Source organism: Pteropus medius, unplaced genomic scaffold, assembly GCF_902729225.1.
Source record: "Pteropus medius unplaced genomic scaffold, Ma_sr-lr_union100, whole genome shotgun sequence".
Lineage (NCBI taxonomy): Eukaryota > Metazoa > Chordata > Mammalia > Chiroptera > Pteropodidae > Pteropus > Pteropus medius.
In genome coordinates, this window is record NW_024344378.1 from 32,029,921 (window position 1) to 32,052,581 (window position 22,661).

General features: G+C 39.6%; 1 protein-coding gene and 1 long non-coding RNA gene across 2 annotated transcripts in view; one reads left to right on the forward strand and one right to left on the reverse strand.

The window, feature by feature from the left end:
- The window catches only part of LOC120608950 (sperm motility kinase-like), a 105,599-nt gene extending 99,727 nt beyond the window's left edge, over positions 1 to 5,872 (forward strand). Inside the window, exons 2-3 of the mRNA XM_039870911.1 lie at positions 5,193 to 5,324; positions 5,570 to 5,872. Of these exons, the coding sequence (XP_039726845.1) occupies positions 5,193 to 5,324; positions 5,570 to 5,872 (435 nt within the window). The remainder of the gene's footprint in view (positions 1 to 5,192; positions 5,325 to 5,569) is intronic.
- Positions 5,873 to 6,827: 955 nt separating this feature from the next.
- Positions 6,828 to 11,363, reverse strand: LOC120609705 (uncharacterized). The gene is made up of 3 exons (XR_005654817.1): positions 11,303 to 11,363; positions 9,557 to 9,663; positions 6,828 to 6,999 (listed from the first exon to the last, which is right to left on the reverse strand). It is a non-coding gene; the product is annotated as an uncharacterized LOC120609705 (long non-coding RNA).
- Positions 11,364 to 22,661: the final 11,298 nt, after the last annotated feature.

The following is a 22,661-nucleotide window of genomic DNA, read 5'->3' on the forward strand; positions in this document are numbered from 1 at the left end:
CATAATGCCTTATTTACAGTGACTCCTCCTGTTTTGAATAATATATATTTCAATCTTTTAAAATTTACATTTTAACTTATTTACTCTTATTGTTCTTGTTTACAGAATGTAAATGTGTTTAGATTATTATTCTAGAAGCTTATTTTAGAGTAGGAGAGCCTCCTTGCCTACTTGTTTCAGAGTAATTTCTTGAAAGATGAGTGTGTGAGTGAGGTTGGATCTTGAGCTCCTCTCATGTATACAAGAGAATTCATGAAAGCGATACGTAAGGAATGGAAGTTCTTAAGCTTCTGGCTGAAGGATACTGTCCTCATTTTTTTCCACATGCAGATATTTTAATAAATGTCATGTTATCTTTTGAAAAATATATAGTCTGTGACCTTCTTTCCATAATACTGGCTGGCTTCTCATTCTTCAGGTTTTAGCCTTTCCTTTAGGCCTCTTCTTCTCAGAGAGATCTTCCCTTACTCCACCCAACCCAAAATATGTTTCTCAACCACAAGTATTTTCTATTCCAGTACTCAATTTATTTAATTTTACCCTTTATCACAGTCTATAATTATTTATGTATTGCTAATTATTAGTTAATTATTGCTTCATTTATTTATAGTTTGTCTACTGTATCATATAATCCATGAGAGCAAGGGCCTGCTCTATCTTACTATAATATCTCTAGCATTGTTATAAGGGAAGCTGAATAAATTATTTGGAGAGCAACGAGTGTTAGCCTTGATATTTTTAGCCAAAATCTGAGATCTTGCTTCAGATTCAAATTTAGCCTTGGGCTTAGGAAGTTGATAAACTGAATGGCAAGTCTTCAGTCTTTTTCTTTTCATACCGTGGAGATTAGCATGCTACCTAATTAGCATTATTTCTTAACAAGTATGCCATCCTTATGCTGGTCACTACCTTCAGAATGTACATTCTCTCTCTCTTTCATTAGTATTGTTGAATAATCTATATCATTGCCTGTGTAGTTAGAGGATATTCTTTTATGCTTTCCTGGATATCATTTAATTTCTTCAGTTCATAGAAAACAATTGTTTCCACACAGTAGTGTCCTGCTTATAGTCGAGGCATAAATACAAAATTGTTCAATTTGTCCATGAATTCCAACAAACTGACCATATTTCCATTTAGATATGGTAGGTTTGGGTGGAGACCCAGAAATACACATCTTTAATGTATACCAGGCAGGTGACTTCTCATGAAGTACTGCAAGAGTGATGACTGCTTGGTAACGCTTATCTGAAGTACTCATGCTACTGATTGAAGAGGACTCCTTTTGTTGTCACTAAGGCTAAGGTACCAGTTTTTCCATTGGCTCAAAACAATGACTGAGACATGATTTTGTGTGTGTGTGTGTGTGTGTGTGTGTAGCCTGAAGTCTAGAAAGGCCAGGTTTTCAAACAAGGGCAAATTTGTGTTCCACCTGGCAAACAGAGTTTTGTTTTCATGCATCTGAACTGAACAGAGAACGTGGATAGAAATATGGTTACAATAACAGGATAGAAACAGCCTCCAGATTTTGTAAACCATGTGGGAGTCATAATACAGACAGAAATAAGGTTTGCAATCAGCTTGGGTAGGAGGGACGGATGGTATAAGACCAGTAATAAGCAATTGGTTTCATCCAGCACTAAAACAGTAGATGGCTATTATACAGCAAGGACTGCCTGCCTTCTCCATGGGTTTAGCAGCCATGAACATGTAGCTGGATAAAGACTAACTAGCTCCCTTTATTTCCCCCCAATAAGGCAGGACTATCGAGGTAAAAAAAGATTGCCCTGGAAGTTCAGTTACTTTTCAGATTCTTTTTATTTTTTAATAAAAATGATATATTTAAGGTGTACGACATGATGTTTTTGTATGTACATACATAGCAAAATGATTACTATGGTCAAGCTTATTAATATATCCATCTCCTCACATAGTTACCATTTGTGTGTTGTTTGTGGTGTAGATACCCGAAATCTACTCTCAGCAAATTTCCAGTATATGGTACAGTATTGTTAATTATAGTCACCATGCTGTACCTTAGCTCTCTAGACTTACTCATCCTACATAACTACAACATTTTACCCTTTGACCAACATCTCCTCACATCCTCCTTATCTTCTCTTAGCCAGGTGCTGCCATAAACATTGCCACCTTTTATGTTTAACACCGTCTCGTAGACTATATATCACCTTGCCCTTGAAGCACATATTAGCCAGCTCTTGATTGCCAAACCAGTAAAAGCCCAAACAGTTAAGACACCTGGCAAAAGCACCAAAAAGCTGTAAAAGCCATGGCTACCTGTCTCAAATGTCATTGTATGTGGCTTGTTCCTCTGTGGCCAGTGCATAGGGGTTCCGTGACTGAGTTTGCAGTTGAGTGTGTACTTTTCTCTGAAATGAGGTCCATGGCTTTGATCAGATTCTCTGATGAGTCTCTCATCCAGACAAGTGGTGCCATGATCATGCCAGTAGATCCAAATTGAATCCCTTTCCTGTAATGTGGCTTCATGAGGTGACCGGTTTGCCCAGCGTCTCCAGGTCAGCCTCAGAGAAACCACAGTTGATCATGTGCCCTGCTTGCCACTTAACGGTAATCCAGTGGCAAGGAATGCATACACCCAAATTCACTTACTCTTGTGTTTTTTTAACTTTTCCTTGTGGAACACTTCAAACACATACACAAAAATAGGCAAAACAGTATAATGATGCCCTGTGTACCCAACTTCAATAATTATCAGCTCATCACTAAACTATATCATCTGTGCCCCTTCCTCCTTCCTGTTTTCATATTATTTTTTTTCAATTTCTTTATACAAAAGCACACATAGTGAATAGTCCTATGTGTGCGGCAGAGTGAGTTTTCTCACTGTGAGCTCACCTGGTAAAGATTCTGGTACCCAATTTTCAAGAAGGGGGTAGGGAGTCCCACACCACCAGACAGTTCTCAGACACCTACTGGTTGTCGTACAATTCGACTAATTCAGACACTCCCTACCAGGAGATAGCCTCAGATCCCACAGATCTTATAAGGGCTTAGTCCCTCAAGACTGTCCCCACTTCAGACACTCGTCATAAATTCAGATTGTCACCTGGGCTTCTGATGGACTGGCTGTAAATCAGAGGTTCTCATGCCCTCCTCCTTGGGTTTGATGAATTTGCTAGTGGCTCACAGAACTCAAGAAACAAGCTTACTAAATTACCAGTTCATTATACAGGATATTCAAGGCTATAAATCAACAGCCTGATGAAGAGATACATAGGGCGAGGTCCCAGACAAAGGAGCTTCTGTCTCTGTGGAGTTTGGGGCTTGGCACTGTGGCATATAGAAGCATTCTGGTTCCCTGACATGGAAGCTCCTCAAACTCTCCTCTTTTGAGTTTCTTGGAGGCTTCATTACATTAGTATAGTTGATTAACTCACAGGCCATTGGTGATGGATTTGACCTCCATCGCAGCCCCTCTCCCCTCCCAGAAGTCAAGCAGTGGGACTGAAAATTCCAACCCTCTATTCGTAACTGGTTCCCCTGACAACCAGCCTGCATCCTTAGGTACTAGAAACCCAGTTGTGGTGGAAAGGGGCTTATGATTAACAAGAAACTTGTTTCACCTTTATGATTTCAGGACCCAACATTATAATTAAAAATGCTCTCATTGCTCTTATTGCTAGGACATTCCAAGGGTTTTGGGTGCCATAAGCCAGAAGCAACACATGAAGACCAAATATATATGAGAAATATATTTTGATCACCTGAATGGCTTAACATCCTAAAGTTACAACACTCATGGGGATCTATACCAGCTTAACTTCAAGAACATATAAAAATTCTGCTCCTTCACAGCTCTGACCTCACCTTGGTATTGATGTCACTAAATTACATCTTTATGCATCATGTGTCCAAAAACATAAATCGTTTTTTTATAAAAACACATTAGTCTCTTAAATCAAGTAGAAAATATAAAGTAGAGCTACAAACCAAAGTCACAATAGTACTAGCTTTTATAATTGTCCATGCATTGAGTTATAGCAGAGATTTTTCTTCTTCATAAGGCTTTGAGTCTCTGTCCAGTGTCTTCCATTCCAACCTGAAGGATGTGCTATGTGCAGAACAGGTATAGTGGTAAAGAATGCTCTCAGCATTGGTTTATCTGGGAATGTCTTAAAGTTCCATTTTTGGATAGTTTTGACAGATGTAAGATTCTTGGTTAACAGCGTTTATCCTTCAGCACTTTGAATACATCAACCTACTGGCCCCTGGTCTCCAAGGTTTCCGATGAGAAATCTGCTCATGATCTTATTGGCAAAAATATGATGAAAGTTACCTCCTCTCAGCTTTATAGATGTTAATAATGTACCTTGTCTTGTCTTACACAATAGAACATGTTCCTACAATATTGTGTTGATTTGCAGCATCATTTTTAAGAAAAAGGAATTGAATATTTTAACTGTAGACACTCTCTTTAAAAGACAAAAATTATTACAGATTTTCAAATTATAAATGAAAAGGTACTGAAGCATCCTATAGATTTTAATTTCTAATAAAATAAATATTATTCCTCAATATCCTACATAAACAAAAAGCTCTTTGGGGTCCATTTTTTTTAACAATAAAGAAGTCTTGAGACAAAGACATGAGAAAACCACTGTGGTATCCCCAGCCATGTTTGGTCCATGTCTTGCTCTGTCCTCATGAGACACCATTTTGATGGAATTACCAAAAATTCCTATAAAAGTCCCTGGCTGGGCTGAGGTTTTTGTTCTCGGTGCCCAAGAAGCTGATTTCTGGTGACCTGTTGGACTTGGGCTAGCTAGCTTGTTTTTCCCTTTTGTTGTTGTTGTTTTGCTTATTTTTCCTTTTGTCTTTACTCTTTCTGATTCTCGTTTTTTCTTTTTTATTTTTTTCTTATTTTCTTTGCTCTCATTCATCTTTGTTTTCACTTTTTTTCATTTTCTTTTCCTCATTTTTTCCTTTGTTTTCTCATATTTTTTTTCTTTTCTTTGTTCTTTTATTTTCTTAAAATTTTAAAGTTATTGTTAGCATTGTTAGTATATTTAGTAGAGTTAGTATTGGTATTTTTAATGTAGTTAGCATTGTTTATTAGTATTATTTATTAGCAGCACAGTTAGTGAGCATAGTTAGCATTGTTAATTATTAGGGCACATAATATTGTTTGCTAGCATAATTTTCATTGTTAGCATCATCAGTGTAGTGAGTGGGTCACCATGTCATATGACCTTGCAGCCATCCCTACTGATGAGGAGCGCCGTATTGGCCACTACGAGTTCCTGAACACCAATGGTGAAGGAAGCTTTGCCAAGGCGAGGTTGGTGAGGCACATCTGATTGGGACAGAGGTGGCTGTCAGTCATTAATCGGCAGGGCTCCTATAGACTTTTTCGAGAAGTCCACTCTATGAAAACCTTGAACCACCCCAATATCATGACATTGAAGTGATTGACACCAAAAACACACTGTTCCTCGTAATGGAGCATGTGGATGGAGGGGACTTGTTTGATTATCTCGAAGACCATGGCCATGTGATGGAGCACAAGGCTCGAGGTGTCTTCTAACAGCTGATATCAGCAGTGCAGTATTGCCACCAGAGGGGCGCCATCCATAGAGACCTGAAGCCAAGGAACGTCCTTTTAGATTCCAAGCTGAACATAAAGCTTGCAGACTTTGGGCTCAGTAATGAGTGTGTTGGCCATAAGCTGAGTACTTTCTGTGGCAGCCTCCCTTATGTCGCCCCAGAAGTCTTCCTGGAACAAGGCTACGATGGCCTCGGAGTCGATGTGTGGAACCTGGGAGTCATCCTGTATAAAATGGTGACTGGGAAATTGCCATTTATGCCAGAAGACTTCAGGGAGCTATGGTAAAAGATCCTAAGAGGGCAGTACCATATCCCCTATTTCATCTCCTTTGAGTTGGAGAATATCTTAAGAAAACTTTTGACTCTGGACCCCTGAGACTAAGGAACTCTCAAAGAACTGATGAAAGATCAGTGGATCAACATGGAGCAGGAAGAGGAACTCAGGCCATATAGGGAGCTGTCCTGTGACAGCATGAACCCAGGTGACCCAGGCAATGACAGACCTAGGATTTAAAGAGGAACAAATCGAGGAGGCAGTCAGAAGCAAGAAGTACAATGCCGCAATGGCCACATACGTCATTGTGAGCCACAAAGCACCTAAGGGGAAGGGCCACACCAGCATAGTAAGGCCCTTCCCTTCCGTAAAGCCCTTCCTTGGCAGCTGAAGTCTTTCCTTGACCCATAGCAATCAGCCATCAGGCCAGAAGGCCAAAGAGCCAGCCAGTTCCCCAGCCAGCCTGGAGTCAAGGACCACCACTCCCCCAGCCGGACAGGATTCAAAGACCACCACTCCCGCAGCTGGACTGGAGTCAAGGACCGCCACCCTCAGTCCAGCCCCCACGGCATGGCTCTTGGGGCTCCCCCTCCACCCACTGCACCAGCAGCAACAGCAGTAGCGGAGACCCAGGGGTAACCAAGGAAAACTGCCTCCATACTGGGCAGCCTGACAATGAGACCTCAGCCTCTTCCTCTGGCCATCGCTGGGGCCATCAAGGCATGGCTAGAAGGTTCTGGATTGTGTATTGCAGCACCTTTGCAATAGGCCATCCACTAAAAAGTGGCATGGCAAAGTGAAGCCATTGTAGCAAATTGTGGACAGCCAAAACAGGGCTGAAGCCAAAGACTGGGGGCTCACGTCACTCTCCTGCATTTTAATCGCTGAACTGGAAAATGCTGAGCTCCAGGAAGTCTGGCTGTGTGGTGCGGGAGATCGGCCAGAGACTGGACGCAAACAATGCCGGTGGGAGCAGTACAAGGAGTACACGCTGTGTGAAGGACTTGGTCCAGTGGACAATGGAGGTGTGCAAACTGCTCCAGCGTTCTCTGCACAGGATTCAAATCGGGATGGTACCAGGCATCTCTGTGGCCTTCAGAAGCATCGTACAGGTGAGCTTGGAGGAAGCCTGGAGCCCTCTGCAGGATAAGAGAGAAAAGGCCACCCTCACTGCAGATCCACCCCTTGGTCCCCACTTGGGTGAAACTTCAGAGACTAGACTGTTTTTCTTGGGGTTGTTCTCTCTGCCCCTATTCCTCTCTTCTTTAATGTTAGTGGGGATGGGGGAAGTTCTTATTCAAGTACTTGACTTTCCCCAAATACTGTAATAAACTGGATACTCCGCACAGATAAATAAGATACTTTGTTTTGCATTCTCCTCCACAGAATTGGAAGTGTGTATCCTCTAGGTTGACAAGCGTGTAGTGACATAGTACTGGGACTTATCAGAACAACTGATAGAAATATTACTGAAGAGAATTATCCTGGCAACTCCCAATAGCAATGAATATGTTTCCAAGGGGGAAAGGCCTGTGAACCATGCTGCAATGCAGAAAGGCAGTGTGTTACCTTCCTACATTCATTGCCTCATGTTTTCAGAAGGATCAAGGGGGAACTTTTGGTCCTGTGGCCTGCGTTAATTAGGTCCAAGAGGTCCATAATAGGATAGCAAAGTACTATGAACCAGCCTTTGTGGAGCATCAGAAGTGGTGGTATTGTGGGCCCCAAAGTGGCTTAGGGGTCACTTACTTGTGCAGCTGAGTTTCCTGATGATAAGATAGAAGCCAGGCCTTGCCTTTGGCCCATCGGGAAGGGGCCCTGATGCATGGGTTTGACTGAGAAATGGAGAGGAGGTCCAGGGGCAGGAGGAAGCCGGAGTGTTAGGTACACACAGGACCAAGATAGGGGGCAAGACTGGGGAAGGGGGTTTGGACCAGTACTCCTTGTTTCCAGGACCCACCCCCACTGGTCCATTTTGCTCTGCATCTCTATACTTAAACATCCCCCATCTCAGGGCCTGGACACCAGTCAGCTTTTATGACAATGCTCTGCTCAGGAGACTCTCCTCCTGTGAGCTCTGGCCTTGCTGACTGGGCCAGCGACTGATCTCCCTTCATTAGTCCCAGCTCAGTTCCACAGGAAGGGCTCTGGATTTGTTCTAAAGAGCAGAGAGGGACATGATATACTGCTGTTAGACAAGAGGCCTCTGGCTGCTTGTACACAGTGGGCTTGGATTGGGAGAGAGCCTCAGAGTCAGTAATGAAGTCCCACCTGTGATTTGCCAGCAAATCAAATGAAAACCACTCACTTGTCCATGATTTTCAGCTGGTTCTGGAATTATGAATTACTTAATGCAATTTATCCGATGGACAATTTCTCATAAAGCAGTAACTCGGGGTAGTTGGGTAGTAGGAGGGAACATTTAAAGGGATGTGGCAGAGACATCCAGATGACTCCCAATAGCCTTGTCCACTTCTCTCTCAGAGCAACCCATTTCCTGACTTAATAGCTGGGCACATGGCCATCTAAGACTGCAGAGTTCCCAGCTTCCTCTGCAGCTAGACTCAATGTTACCAGGCTCTCTTTCCAGGATGGGAAGGAAAGCAATTTGGGGAAATTCTAGGATGTTTTAAGGAGAGAGAAGCAGGCCCGTCCTTCTGTTTCTCCCTCTGTCTTATTGCTGGGAACACAAGCTCTGAGAATGCAGTTGCATCCTGGCCTGTGTGAACAAGGGCAACTCCCCTGGGATGACAAGCCATCAGGGAGAGGAGCTTTCTGGAGCAGCTGTGCCAGCTCTGGACTGTCTGCCTCCAGAGAGCAGGAGAGAGATGCAAACTTCTGTCACATTCATGTGGAGCCCTTTCTTACTGTCTAACTAAGACAGTAGTCTTGGAGGGAACTTTTCCGTGTGGTTCCCTTCTGTCAGGCTGCTCCAAGAACCATAGCTGTCTGAAAGTGTCAGCCCCTCTTCCATGGAGTGACAGCCAAGCCCAACTCCAGCCCACTCTCTTCTCCTGATGTTCCTCTGGAAATCTAACATAGAGATCGATGCTCCCAACTAAACAAGTCTGGAGTGAACCCTTCCAAGGATGTTGTCTGTTCTTCTGCCTGTACTTGTGCACTCCCCACCCACACCCAAAGATGTAGCTACTTTAGAAATATGTTTTGCTGGCTCCCTGCTAATATCTGCAGATACTAAATAACTCAGGGAACCAGTTGTCTCACGCCTGGTGTAACAGGATTATTGCTAGAAATGTGAGTTTGGAACTGACAAGTTCCCTGCGAAGCTGACAAGTTGAAAACCTTGATTTCAAAAACTAGCCAAATTCCACTCACAGCATGAAGACAGAAAATAGGACTTGGTGAAGCTTTGGCCTGAGCTCTCAGTTTGGGAAGACAGATATTTAGGACTTCCTAGGTGTCTCGTCTTGTTTCTATAATTTCCTATGTGCACTTCATTGTTGTGGAACCTGCACTTTAATAGGGAAAAAGGAACCCTAATATATATTGAAATATTAAAGTTGTTCAGAATTTTGTAAAAAAGGTTTATAGTTTATTCTCCATTTGTTTACTCTAAGTGTCTACATAGTATCTTGTAGGGCTTGTTTAAAATAGAATGTAGTAATAGAAAATTTGAGGTTCAGTAAGGCCAACAGATCAGAAAATGACTGCCAGTGAAGACAGTCTGTTACTCACAGTTTCCAGAGGAGGCAGCACAACACACTTCACAGGGCCATACTGAGAAGCACCAGAGTCGTTCGGGAAGCAGAGGAAGTGGCGGGAACTGTGAGAGATTTTTGTAACTGAAAACAAAGAGATGGGCAGGGAAGAAGGTGGCGCCTTGCTTCCAGCTTGAGCACTAACTATGCAGATGTGATGGCTGGAGTGGAGGCAGCAACCATTAGCAACTGATACCAAAATTCTGTTAATGGTGAAGCGAAGAGGTAGGTGGCATCTGAATCACTGATGACATTTCAAGGCCACCAGATCACCTCTCGATCTCCCATCTCTCACATCTTTGAACATTAAACATTAGGTGTCTTTGTAATTGAAGCCACTCTAAATAGGGTTTTCTGTTTCTCCAGTCAAACACATATCTGATACAGCCTTCAAGACTCAGCTGAAAATTCTCTGTCCTTGACTAGTTCCCAGCAGATTTGAGTCTCTGCTTCTGATCCTTCAATCATGAAAGCAGTTGGCTTGTCTGTCTTTTGATCTGTGAGCACCCTTGAGGCAGTCGTCTACCTTTTCTGTTCTGTGCACTCTGAGTCTGCACACAGTGGACCTTCAGGACATCTCAGGGACCTCTTACCACCCCCACTATGGCCAGAAGCCTGCAGCCATCAAAGGGCCTGTGGATCCACTTTGGCCCAAGTACTACTTCCAGACCCTGAGGGCTTCTGCAGCCTCTCCAGTGTGAAGCATGAGGTCCCAGCTCTCAGATATCACCTCACATGTGCCTTCAGGTGCTGAGCTGGTGATTTATTGTCAGCTCAGTCTCTCCTTTGGTGGCCATAAGAGGCCATCATCTGGAGAAAGGAATATGTGAGCTGAGTTTCAAGGGAACTGTGGAAAGGGCAGTTATGAATATATCCCATTCCAAACTGAATGAGGTTTCTGCATGTTCTGAAATGGACTGGCAGTGTGCAAGTAGAGAGTAGGGTCCCCCCAAAGCCCAAAGGAAGGTGATGTCCCCAAGAGTAGTGGGGGAAAAGGCTCTTGTAGGAGCTCTAGGTGTAAGCCTGTGAATGGGAGACTGCCCTTGTGGTCACTTGAACAGGACTGCGTAATTGCCAAGCAAAGCAAGAGAAAGGGATACTGGGTATGAGGGAGCTGGGAGGGTAGAGTGATGTTGGTGAAGGAAAGTCTCCTTTGTCCCTTCAGTGGCAATTGCTTTTGGAAGTCTCCTATTGGCCTCATGGCAGTTACCAAGTCTCAGGCACCCACAATACCTCAGATGTGAAGCTGAGTACCTTAGCCTCCATCACATGGATAAGATATATCATGCGGCTTCTCAGAGTACAAGCAGCAGAATCTGGGTGTGCAGTCTGGCTCTACATTTTCTTACTATGGACCAGTTATCTCCCTTTTCTCAGCCTCAGTCTTGCCCTCTAAAATGGGGACATCAGTTGCTACCTTAACAGGGGTAATGTAGCTATAGCTAGCCCTCAAAAAATACTGCTTCAATTCATATGGAGCTGCTCATTAGACTGGAGTCTTACAGTATTATCTGGAAGCCTTCCTTGAAGCCAGCCTAAATCCATATACTTGCTGTTCAAGGGTGCTCCATTTAGCCAGCTGGAAGGAACAGTCTGAATTTTTTTGATAGCCCGTAACAGGAATCCCAAAGTGGCTTAACAGTCAAGCAAACAGTCAAAGCAGGAGGAAATAATTTATGTAACCAGGAAGTCTAAAGGCACATAGCTTCAGGCAAGGCTTTACCTGAATGCTAAATGGCATCAGCTCTCATCATCTCTCCTGGACTCTTGCTTACTTCTCTTTGTGCTGCTGTCGTTCTCAGTTGGACTTTCTCTTTATGAAAGTAAGATGGCCACCAACAGCCACAGGATGATGTTATATCCCCTCAGGATCCCAACGGAAATAGAACTTCTTTCGCTCCATGATTCTAACACTGTGGGCTGACCCCTGGGCCCAGCCCTGAGCCAATCATTGTGGCTGCAGAGAATATAATATGCTGATTGGCCAGCTCAAGGTCATGTGACTACCTTCTCTAAGGAAGTCTGTGAGCTGTTCACCCTGTTTCTGCAGTGGGACATAGTGTGATGCCCAAGAGAGCAGGGGTCCATGTCTAGCTCTGTTTCACTCAGACTGAAAAGGATTGAGACCTCCTGTTTGCGGACAGGGTTTGGGGTCTACTCCCAGCTTCAAGGTCTGCTTTTTGTGTCCTATTATACTCATTTATTCAGTCCACAAATGTCCACTGAGCACTGACTGTGTGCTACTGTGAGTTTCAGGACTGGCAATTATTCTGATAGTGGCCATCGCCCAGGAATCTGCCAAAGAAATGAGTTTTGTCTGAGCAAACATCTGGGGGTAGCTTCCAGTCCTACTCTGCCAACTCACTGTGGGGCCCTGAGAGATTACCTTCTCCTTTCTGGGCTTCTGCCTTTTCATTTGCAAAACAAGGCACTGAAGATAGCTAGGATCTTGAAACCCCTTCAGCTCTGACATGCTGTGTTGGGCCTTGAACATGTCTCTCCAGCTGTGAGTCAGCCAAAGACAGAGTTGGATCTGGAGCTTTCTGTGCAAGTGAGAACCCTAAGTATTAGTTTGAGTGGTGCTGATACTGCTGCTACAGAAAATCTCTTTCGGGATATTTGTAAATCCGCAGCCCTCCCACCACTGAAAGTCGAGGTTGGGACTCTGAAAGGGAAGTGTAGGGAGGCCACATAGAGGAGAAGAAAAGATGATGTAGAGCTTCCATGGAGCCCATCCATCCTCTGCCTCCTTCTCCCTCCCCTATTTCCCTCCTGCCCACCCCCTTTCTTTCTCTTGCTGCTAAAATTGGTCCTGGCTCCTTGGAAAAATAACAGAGACCTGTGATCTTGGTAGGGGTTGGTAGGGATGGGAGATCTCTCTGAGGCATGCTCAGTGGAGAGGGCTTTCTTTTTCTTCATTCTTTGATCATTTGGGGATATGAATCAATTGCCCTGGTCACTCTGTTCCTCATTTATCAGTTCCCTCAGCTGCTTATCATCTTATTAATTCATTTTTTCCCTCTTTCACTTAGCTCATGCCTCTTTTTTTAAAGCAAGAGGAGAGATTTATTAGGAGAACAGAGGAAATGCAAGGATAAACAGAGACCAGAGTAGCTGGACTTTTCAAAAGACTGGAGCCAGCATCTGCTAAGACCCGAGAAACCCAGTCAGCTCCATTTTTAGCCCAGGCCAGAGTCACTCATCTCTCCTCCTCTTTGCACATCATTAGATTCTCCTATCTTTTAAATCCATCGTTTTCTCTCCATTTCCCCTGCCACGAAAGTAATTACCTGAAAAGATGGAGGTAGAAATCATGGGTAAATGGGTTCTATAACTTTAACAAGTTTAGTTGAAGTAGGCGTTCAGAGAAAATGTGGTTTTTAAAGCTTTTGAAGTTTTTACTAACATTCTATAAATAAACTTTAGAGTAACAGAGTATTATTTTAATAGCCAAAAGTCTATCCCTCCTTCTTTGGACTCTCTCTTATTTCCCTCATATACTCTTGTTGAGATCAGAGATCAGCAAAGTTTTTCTATAGAGGGCCAGATAGTAAATTATACTTTGTGGCCATCAGGTCTCTCTAAACTACTCAACTCTGTCACTATAGTACAAAAGCAGCCATAATATGTAAACGAATGACATGGCTGTTCACCAATATCACTTTGCTTACAAAAACAGCCAGCCAGTCCACAGTCCATAGCTTGCTGACCCCTGGTTCCCCGAAGAACTAGAAATTCTGGATTGAATTTTAAACCTCCACAAAATTTTCCAAAGTATCCACTGAAAGATATGTACAGTGCTCCAGAGTGACCCTTCACACTGTCTCTCACATTTCACCAGAAGCTTCACACCTGCCCACCTGCCTCCCCATTCCCCAAGTTCCTTAACAGTTTTTCTTCCTTAGGACTTTATGTGAAAATGTACACACCAAGCCAAGTCAGAATTCCACTCACTCACACTCTCAAGCAAAAAAGATACGATGCAAAAATCATGTTCTAGCTTTTGGGGAATTTCAGAGTGGCCAATGACATAGAGAATGGAATTTTAGAAGAAAATCTCTGGTCCGTTCTTGGTAAGGAAACATAGCTGCCTGGGGTGCCTCTCGCCTCCTCCCCAACTCTGCCCTCTGTTACTGCAGATCTGCTCCTGGAAGGGAGGTGCTGAGCACAGAATCAAGGACCAGAAGGTGCCCTATGCCTTCCAGGGTAACCAGTGAGTAAGTTTTGATGATGAGGAAAGCTTCAAAACCAAGGTGAGGCCAAGCCCTGCTGGAAGGGGTGGTCCTGGGTGTGCCTGAAGCCTGTCAGTAACACCAAATGACAGATGCACTCAGAACCTCTTCAAACAGGAGTCCCCTTTAAAATACCCCAGCATTTCACAGATCTCCCTGTGACAGTATTTTGTATCTTTACCACCTATTGATTAAGAAAAGACACAATGACAAGAATTTGCTTAACATTGAGTAGCACCCTTGAAAGAATTGGTATTTATTAAATACAGTCAAATTGTTAAAATGTCCATTCCAGATGAAATGATCCAGAGATTCAGTGAAATCTCTGTCAAAATTCCAATGGCATTTTCACAAAAATAGAACAGTCCTGACATTTATATGGAAACACAAAGGACCCCGAATAGCCTAAGCAATCTTAAGAAAGAACAAGACTGGAGGCATCATGCTCCCTGACCTCAAACTGTATCATAAAGTTATAGTAATCAAAACAGTGTAATATTGGCATAAAAACAAATACATGGATCAATGGAGCAGAATGGACAGCCCAGAAACGAGCATGATTAAACGATGCTGGGAACACTGGACAGCAAAAAGAAAAAAAAAAGAAAAAAGAAAAAAAAAATACACTGGGCACTATCTTATATCACACACACAAAAAACTACTTAAAAAAACAATAATATTCCACATCAAGCCCTTCCTTTTCTGGGTCCTCTAAAGACTGATACCCATCTACCCCCTCTCCCCTCACCCCTCTCAGCATTCTGCCAGCACAGTAAGCTTATCCTCCCTCCCCTTTTTCTCCCTCCGTGGTGTCTCCTCAGTGGGTTCTGAGGAAACCAAACTCCTGTCACCGTGACTGAGGCCCCGCATTATCTCCAAGCTGTGACGGGGGCCTGTCCCTTGCATCCTGAGAATGGAAAGCTCTGCCAACCTGCACAAGAAGCCAACTCCACTGACTTTGCAGGTCTTTCTGGTTAAGGCTGATCATGAATAAGACTGTCTCATTACCTCCAGCCTGTATTCTTGTCCCTTCAGTATTGTATATTATATTGAATAACTCAGTGCATAACAAGACTTTATTATTACTCAGTTTTAGGAAGATGAAACAAAAATGCTTTGCCATCAATAATTAATATTTCTTGTCAATTATTTTCTTATTTCTATCAGTTTTGAATTCTCTACAAATAGCTGCTTCTCTGAATATGTGGCTCTGAATTTTATGGAAAACATGTTTCAAAAATTGTTGCTATAGTTTGACTTTACATCAAGAAAATAAAAATTATTCATTTGGAAATGAATCATTAATGAGCATGAAAGTCTGGAAAAATATTAGGATACAAGACTGATAGATGTAAATCTAGAAAGTAGGGCTCAGTAAGTTCTAAATTTTATTAGATTCTATTCTTATTTCCAGGATCATATAATTCCATGATTTTAAGACTTGATATTTTTGCTTGTTAATAAACTATATTTTTACCTGTAGGCATATTAAAGTAGACCCAAATAAGATAACTTTTTAAATGTTCTTGTTATAATGCCTTTTATGGACTAGGTAATTCAATTAGAGAAAGCAGCAGGCTTTGTTTCCAGTTGAACTGTATATTTATTAAATTAATTTTGGTCCTGCAGACCTAAACCAAATCTTTTTTTGTTCCCTGCCAAATTTTTTGCTTTCTTTTCTATTTGATTTATTCTTAAACTGACTTTTTTTTTTTTTTTGGTCTATTAGATGCATTCTGCTCTCATACTTCATTTCTCAGAAATATTTAAGTAGGTGTAACTGAAAAAGAAAGGTGATAATTTACACCTATCACCGATACCTCAGAGTTTTGTCACCCAATTTTCTCAGTGTAACACACAGCCTAATTATTATTGTTGTCCAGGCTGGTGCTGCCAGTATTCCAGAATCTTTGAATTTGTTCTAGTCCTCTCATTTAGGCCAAACACTAAATTATCACCCCACTTTCACTGCTAATTATGTCCTCTTGTTAGTGACAACTTGAGTGTGAATGTGGTCATTTTGGTGAGGCTGAATTCAAAATTCCAGCTCAAAAGATAAATGTAAAGATTCTTTTTCTGACCCATAGCTCTTTCCAGCCCAGTGTTCTATCTCTGACATAAAAGTGTTTTGGGAAGAAGTCCCAATTTTTCTCTATGATTTTAGCTCAAAAGCTAAAAGATAAACCCTTAATATACTCATTAAAAGTACCTATATAAATTAGATATATTTATTTAACTTATCTAGCTGCTGATGACCCACTGTGAGTCTCCATATGACTTAGTGGTTGAGTGGATAAACTCTGGTTCCTTGGGTACTTAACCCCTGTTCCACCAGTTCCTGACTAGATAAGTCACCTTGAGTGATTTATAGCCTTATTTTCTTATTCTGTAAAATGGGGAAATTTTATTTCAAACCTCAATGACTAATCTATACAGTATATTCAGAATGGTACCTAGCATACTCTCAGTATTAATATATGTTAGGTATTATGTTTTTTTTCTAAAAGAATGTGCTAAAGATGTGAAGAATTCAAAGTTTCTTTAGACATGAAATTTATCTTTCCAGCACTTTTATATACAGATGATAAAAAATAGTTATATACAGATGATAAAAAATTATGTACAGATGACAAAAAATAATTACATATAATCTTGATGTGACTAGCCAGTTAGTTTGGCCTCATACTAACCTTGGGGATTGATTCAGTACTTTACTATATTTCTTTTCCCCCTAGTCCACATCAAATTGCAAAGGCAGTAGTGATTATGGTGGATTTCACTTCAGTTTTCCTGAAGAAATGGAGAAAAATGTTATCTGGCATATGTATGTATATAGGACAATTAAACTACTCAGTCATTTGTCTTCTCTCCAAGGTTTGGTCCCCTTAGCTAAACACAGTCTCCTGTCCAGGTCCTCCAAATGCATTCTCTATTCCAGACCAACTTAGACTTTGCCCAGAGCAAAATAAAATCACAGCAGTTGGCCAAACTGTTTCCTCTTGTTGCAAATTCCAAGTATGTTTAATGAGAGTTTCCGTTCATCCAACAAAAAGGAAAGTGGAAAAAATGAGAAGTGCCTAAGAAAGAAGAAACTGCTATGCCATTTCATAGGTAGAGGAGTTTATTTCTGAATAGAGATTCTGGGGGTAAGAGGGACTTTCAAATACAAAGTACATTTCTGCTGGGCATTGAAGAATGAATGAAATTTGAACATCTTAAAATGGAAAGGTGAAAGATGGGGTAAAAAGGTAAATGTGGAGATAGGGAATTCCAGATAAAGGAATCCAGAAGACAAGAGAGGTAGAATGTGTGCCATAGGTATCCAGGTCAGTGAGAACCATCTTAAACAATACAAGATAGTCTCAAAGATCTTACAACAAGTGGAACACATGTTAATTAGTTCAGGAACATTACAAGGAAAGAATAAACTAAGTGATAATAGTAAGATGAGTTTAGAGGAGGGAGAGGTCAATGTGGACCAGGATTATCTGAAAAAGACTTCAAGGAGGTTTTGACTGGCCTTGATGGTGGGTCAGGTAAGGATAAGGTATCTATCAAACTATAAAACTGTTTTCTCATCTTTTTCCATGTACTATATATCTCATAGGATTATCCATGAAAAGTAATATTTTATGGTCATTATATTTTGGAAACACTTTTATTCTCATCTCCTTAATAATCATAATGAAATTTGGGATATTTCAGTTTACAAAAAATCCTAATAAAAATTAACATAACTTTGTTTAATACAGTTATAATATAATACAGTGGTTACTGAATATATGTGTTTATGTTATCTGCTCCCCCTATTGATTAGCTCTGAGAAATTTACTTTGAAGAAAGATCTTTCCTACACTAGACAGGCAAGAGTTATTCAGTAAAAAAGAAAAGCTCCCAAGAGAAAGTAAGTTGTGCAAGAATAAAAATACTGTGCCCCTAATACTTTACCAGAACCACTTGAATTTTTATAACTTAAGTCTTGTCCTTGGGCTTAAAGACAAAGAAATCAGTTCCTTCTATAGTTCATCATCTTTCCCCTTATGAGTTAATGACAAGTGAGCCCATGTATCTAGGGATGTTATCTAAATTTTGAACTCCATGCTTTTGTATGCAGTCAGTGTTAAAGGCAAGAAGTCTCAGGCAATATACCTAGTCTTAATCACAGGTATGGATGTCATCTCCTTATGTCTAGAGACGTTATTAAAAGACATCACTCAAACCCCAATGGAAATAATTTTATCAGGTACTCTTAACAATTGACAGAACAGTAAAACTCCAAAATGTTGACTCTCATTTAAAGAGATTTGCAACATTCCTATCTCTGGAAAAGTTTTCTTACCAGAAAATTCAAGTGGAGAAGTATTAGTAGGTTTTTTGATCAAGTAGACAATGACATGAAGTAGATAGTTCTCACCCAGGCCCCACAAAACAATAACCAAATAACCAAAGATAGTGCCTATCTTTTAGCTTTTTAAATTTACCTTATTCTTTGCTGGTTTATAATTTTGACATGTTAACAGACATTTGTTACTTTTTAATTATGATAGCTATAAATATTTTATTATTAATTTGTGCACCCCTAGTCACACCTTGGTAGGAATTATACACCTGACTTTAATTTCCTTACAATTTGGCTAAAATACACAATCAAACCTACTATTGAGTTTTTACTCATTTTTTTTTTTTAATGGTAACATCGGTTAATGAAATCCAATAAGTTTCAAGTGTACAATTCAATAGCAAGGCATATATATATTGCATTGTGTGTTCACCGCCCATAATTAGATTTCTTTCTGTCACCACATTTTTGAGCCTTTTTATCCTACTTACGTCCCCCCTCTCCCTCCACAACATTCGAGTAAACACTAGTCTATTGTCCATGTTCATAAGTCTCTGTTTGTCTTGGTTTTTTTCTTTGTTTGTTTTTTTTGTTTTTTTGATTGATTTTAGGTTTATATCCCACATATAAGTGATATCATGTGGTTTTCAACTTTTTCTGTCTGGTTTATTTCACTTAGCATGATTATTTCAAGGTCTATACATGTCACAAATGTAATATTTCATCTCTTCTTATGGCTGAGTAATAATCCATTGTATATATGTACCACAGCTTCTTTAGCCAGTCATCTATCGTAGGACACTTTGGTTGCTTCCATGTCCTGGCCACCGTGAATAATGCTTCTATGAACATCAGTGTGCAAATATCTTTTCAGATATGAGTTTTCAAGTCTTTGGGGTAAACACCCAGAAGGGGGATTGCTGGATCATATGGTAAATCAAGTCTTAGTTTTTTGAGGAACCTCCATGCTGTTTTCCATAGTGGATGTACCACTTTGCAGTGTCCCCGGCAGTTTACGAGGGTTCCTTTTTTCTGCATCTTCTGTAACGCTTGTTATTACTTGTCCTGTTGATCATAGCTATTCTAAGAGATGTGAAATGGCATCTCATTGTGGTTTTGATTTGCATTTTCCTAATAGCTAGCGATGTTGAGCATCTTTTCATGTGCTAGTGATGTTGAGCATCTTTTCATTTTGTTGGTCATTTGTATGTCTTCTTGGGAAAAGTGTCTGTTCAGGTCCTCTGCCCATTTTTTTGATTGGATTGTTTATTTTTTTTGTTGTTGAGTTGTATGAGTTCTTTGTATATTTTGGATATTTGGCTCTTACTGGAGGTATTGCTTACAAATATATTTTCCCATTCAGATGGTTGTCTCTTTACCTTGTTGACCATTTCTTTTGTTGTGCAGACGCTTTTTGGTTTGATGTAATTCCATTCATTTATTTTAGCTTTTATTTCTCTTGCCTTTGAGGTCAAATTCATAAAATCCTTTTTAAGTCTATGAGTTTAGTTCCTGTTTTCTTCTATGCAATTTATTGTTTCAGGTCTTATATTCAGGTCCTTAATCCATTTTGAGTTCATTTTTGTGTGTGGTGATAGACAACAGTCTAATTTTGTTCTTTTGCAGGTGGCTTTCCAGTTTTCCCAACACCATTTATTGAGAACCATACAGTTTTCTTGGACACTAGTTCCCTATTGTAATCAGTTAGTTTCATTGGTGGTTATACTCAATCACTAGCTACTTTTTAGATGTTAAACAAAGCAATAATCCAGATATTAAAAAGTCTAAAACTCTTTAACATCACATATGTAGAAATAAAGATTATAGTTTCCACATAAACAGGACAAGGGGACCTTTTCTGGCAGCTAGCCATTGTAATCAAACTTTCACCAAAATAGAACTGAAAAACAGATGGAGCATATTCAGAGGCTCTCTCAATTTTATAGATCTTATAATAAAGACTCACTATCTAGGCTCAATTCCAAAATATATATATATTTTTATATCTAACCAATTAGATATCTTTTTTACATATTTTATTACCTGATACTAGAATACACTTTCGATGAGTCATTGCAAAATATTACAACACTATTTAATAATTGCATAGGGTTATTTTAATCTGAAAATGACTGCTTGTTCCGTTATGATAATACTTACATTTTAGTACAAAAAGCTATTAGCTACTACCCACAAATTAGATAGGGGTGAATACTTATAATTGGGATAGTTCCTGATATAACCTAGGGCATATTTTGGACCTTCATATTTTCCTCTTTGGAAAAGAGAAATTCCAAGATTATTTAATTCAAGAATAGAAAATGGGTCACACAATTTAATTGCAATAACTGTAATGCCTTAAGGAGGATTTTGTTTTTCTTTCTTTTGTCCTGGAGCCTCTTAATTTTATGCTTTACGAGCAGCATGACAAATTAGGACAATATATTTTATAAAATGGCAAGAGTGCTAACCATGTTATGAAAACCATAAAACTTCTTTCCTGAGTGTTTTATGAATTTGGAAGGGTGGAAATTTAAAGTAGAATGTCTTTTAATATAATATTGGCCACTCGAGGTGCAACATATGTTGCCTTAGGGGAGAAATTTTGTACTTAAACCACTGCACACCTTTCTAATACCATTATTACTTTAAAAAAAATGAAAAACTAGGAAGAAGCCATGAAACATAGTAATATGGTCACTACCCCTATATTAAATGCATCCCGTTTATATTGAGGAAGAGGGGATTCTGTTCTTAATTTAAATAATTCATTCAAGGCACCTGGCTTAGAATCGAATTACACACTCTAAAAATAATCTTTTTCTTAGTATTTTTATGTTTCAGTGTGATCTCAAATGTTATTACATAATCTCTGACCCATCCAAAAATCAAACAATTAATTTTTTAACATAAAAAGCAAAAAAAATGTAATTCTTAAAGAGGTTGGAAAGACTACCATTAGAAATTTTACTCACGAGCATGATACATCAAAGAAGAGACGGAGGAAAACCCTATCCGAAGGCATTATTTGGTTTGTTCTGAGGGTGAATAAAATATTCTAAAGTTAAATTGTGTTAATGGCCACACAATCCTATGACTAGACCAACAAACCATTGAAGTGGACACATTAAAATAGGATAATTTTATGTTATGTGATTTAAATCTTCATAAAGCTGTCAAATAATAAAAACTAACAATAATGAGATCAGAAATATTTTTGCGTGCCTCTGTTAAATAATACAATATCAAGCATACTTTCATATCCTTATGTTAAACAATCTGAGACCAAACAAAAATAACTTAGATACTTCCTCCAAGAAATAATTGCTCCTGGAATATAAGAAAGAGAATTAACTGAAACATTTTTTTTAAAAGATTTTATGACAAAAATATTCTTAACAGTGTGGTCATTATGCTTGATTCAAGACCCTCATCTACTGTGCCTACCAATCAAGAGCTATTTTGTTATAAATTAAGCCCTGTCATCTACCTTGCAAGACTTGCCTAAGTTTTACCCACATCAAGCTTTAAGACCCTTTAAATATTCTTCCCTAATTTATTCATTTTGATTTCTTATAAAACTCAGTCATTCTGGTATTCTCCCTTACTGCATTAAGTTTAATAAACTTAATTTTACTTAATTGAGAGGATTTTGGGGTGGTCATTGGGGAGTTTTCTGTCATAGGTAGCCCAGAATTAATGTCTGTAAGTAAGAAGAGAGAATAAGAACTATGTCACTTGATATCTCAATATTTAGCTTATACCCTTATTATATATTCTTTAAATTACATTCACTTTCCAATCTAACATCTGAATTAAGTAAGTAAATATCTACTCCATACCATTTATTAGCTTGTGCTAACTTAAATTTTTAAAAAATTAGCTCAAATATTCATGAGTTGTCTAATATAGAATCATTCTATAATATTCATATTTCATTATATATATGGAATTATAATATTCATATTTCATTATATATGGAAATATATATTTGAATTTTTTGTGATGTCAGGAATGAAATGTCCCAAATTTGTACGCTTTACCCTTCTATATTACCACACATGAAAGAGAAAATATAAATTTTGTTCAGATTTAAAACTAATAGCTCATAGATCCTAATTAATTTCATTTACTTGAATAAGGCTATGCAGGTACTGGTGTTGGAAGTGAATTAACTGGACTTGAAGACAATATTGAACTTGAAAATGCAGAATTGGGAGTGAAAGGACCAAATGAACAAAATATTGTCTTTTTTTTCTCTTTTCATTTCATTTAAAATAGGGAGATGTCTAATGGGGACTATTCTAGGAAAACAAAAGCTTACATGAGGCAGCCAGGTGTTTAAAGGGCCAAAGGGAAAAAGCTTTGTTCTCAAAATACGATCCTTGGACTGGCAATATTGGAATTATCTGGGGCTTGCTAAAAGTGAGCAGACTCAGGTCCCACCCCAGACATAAAGAATCAGAAATTGCAAGTGATTCGAGTGCATACTTAAGTTCATAAAGAACTG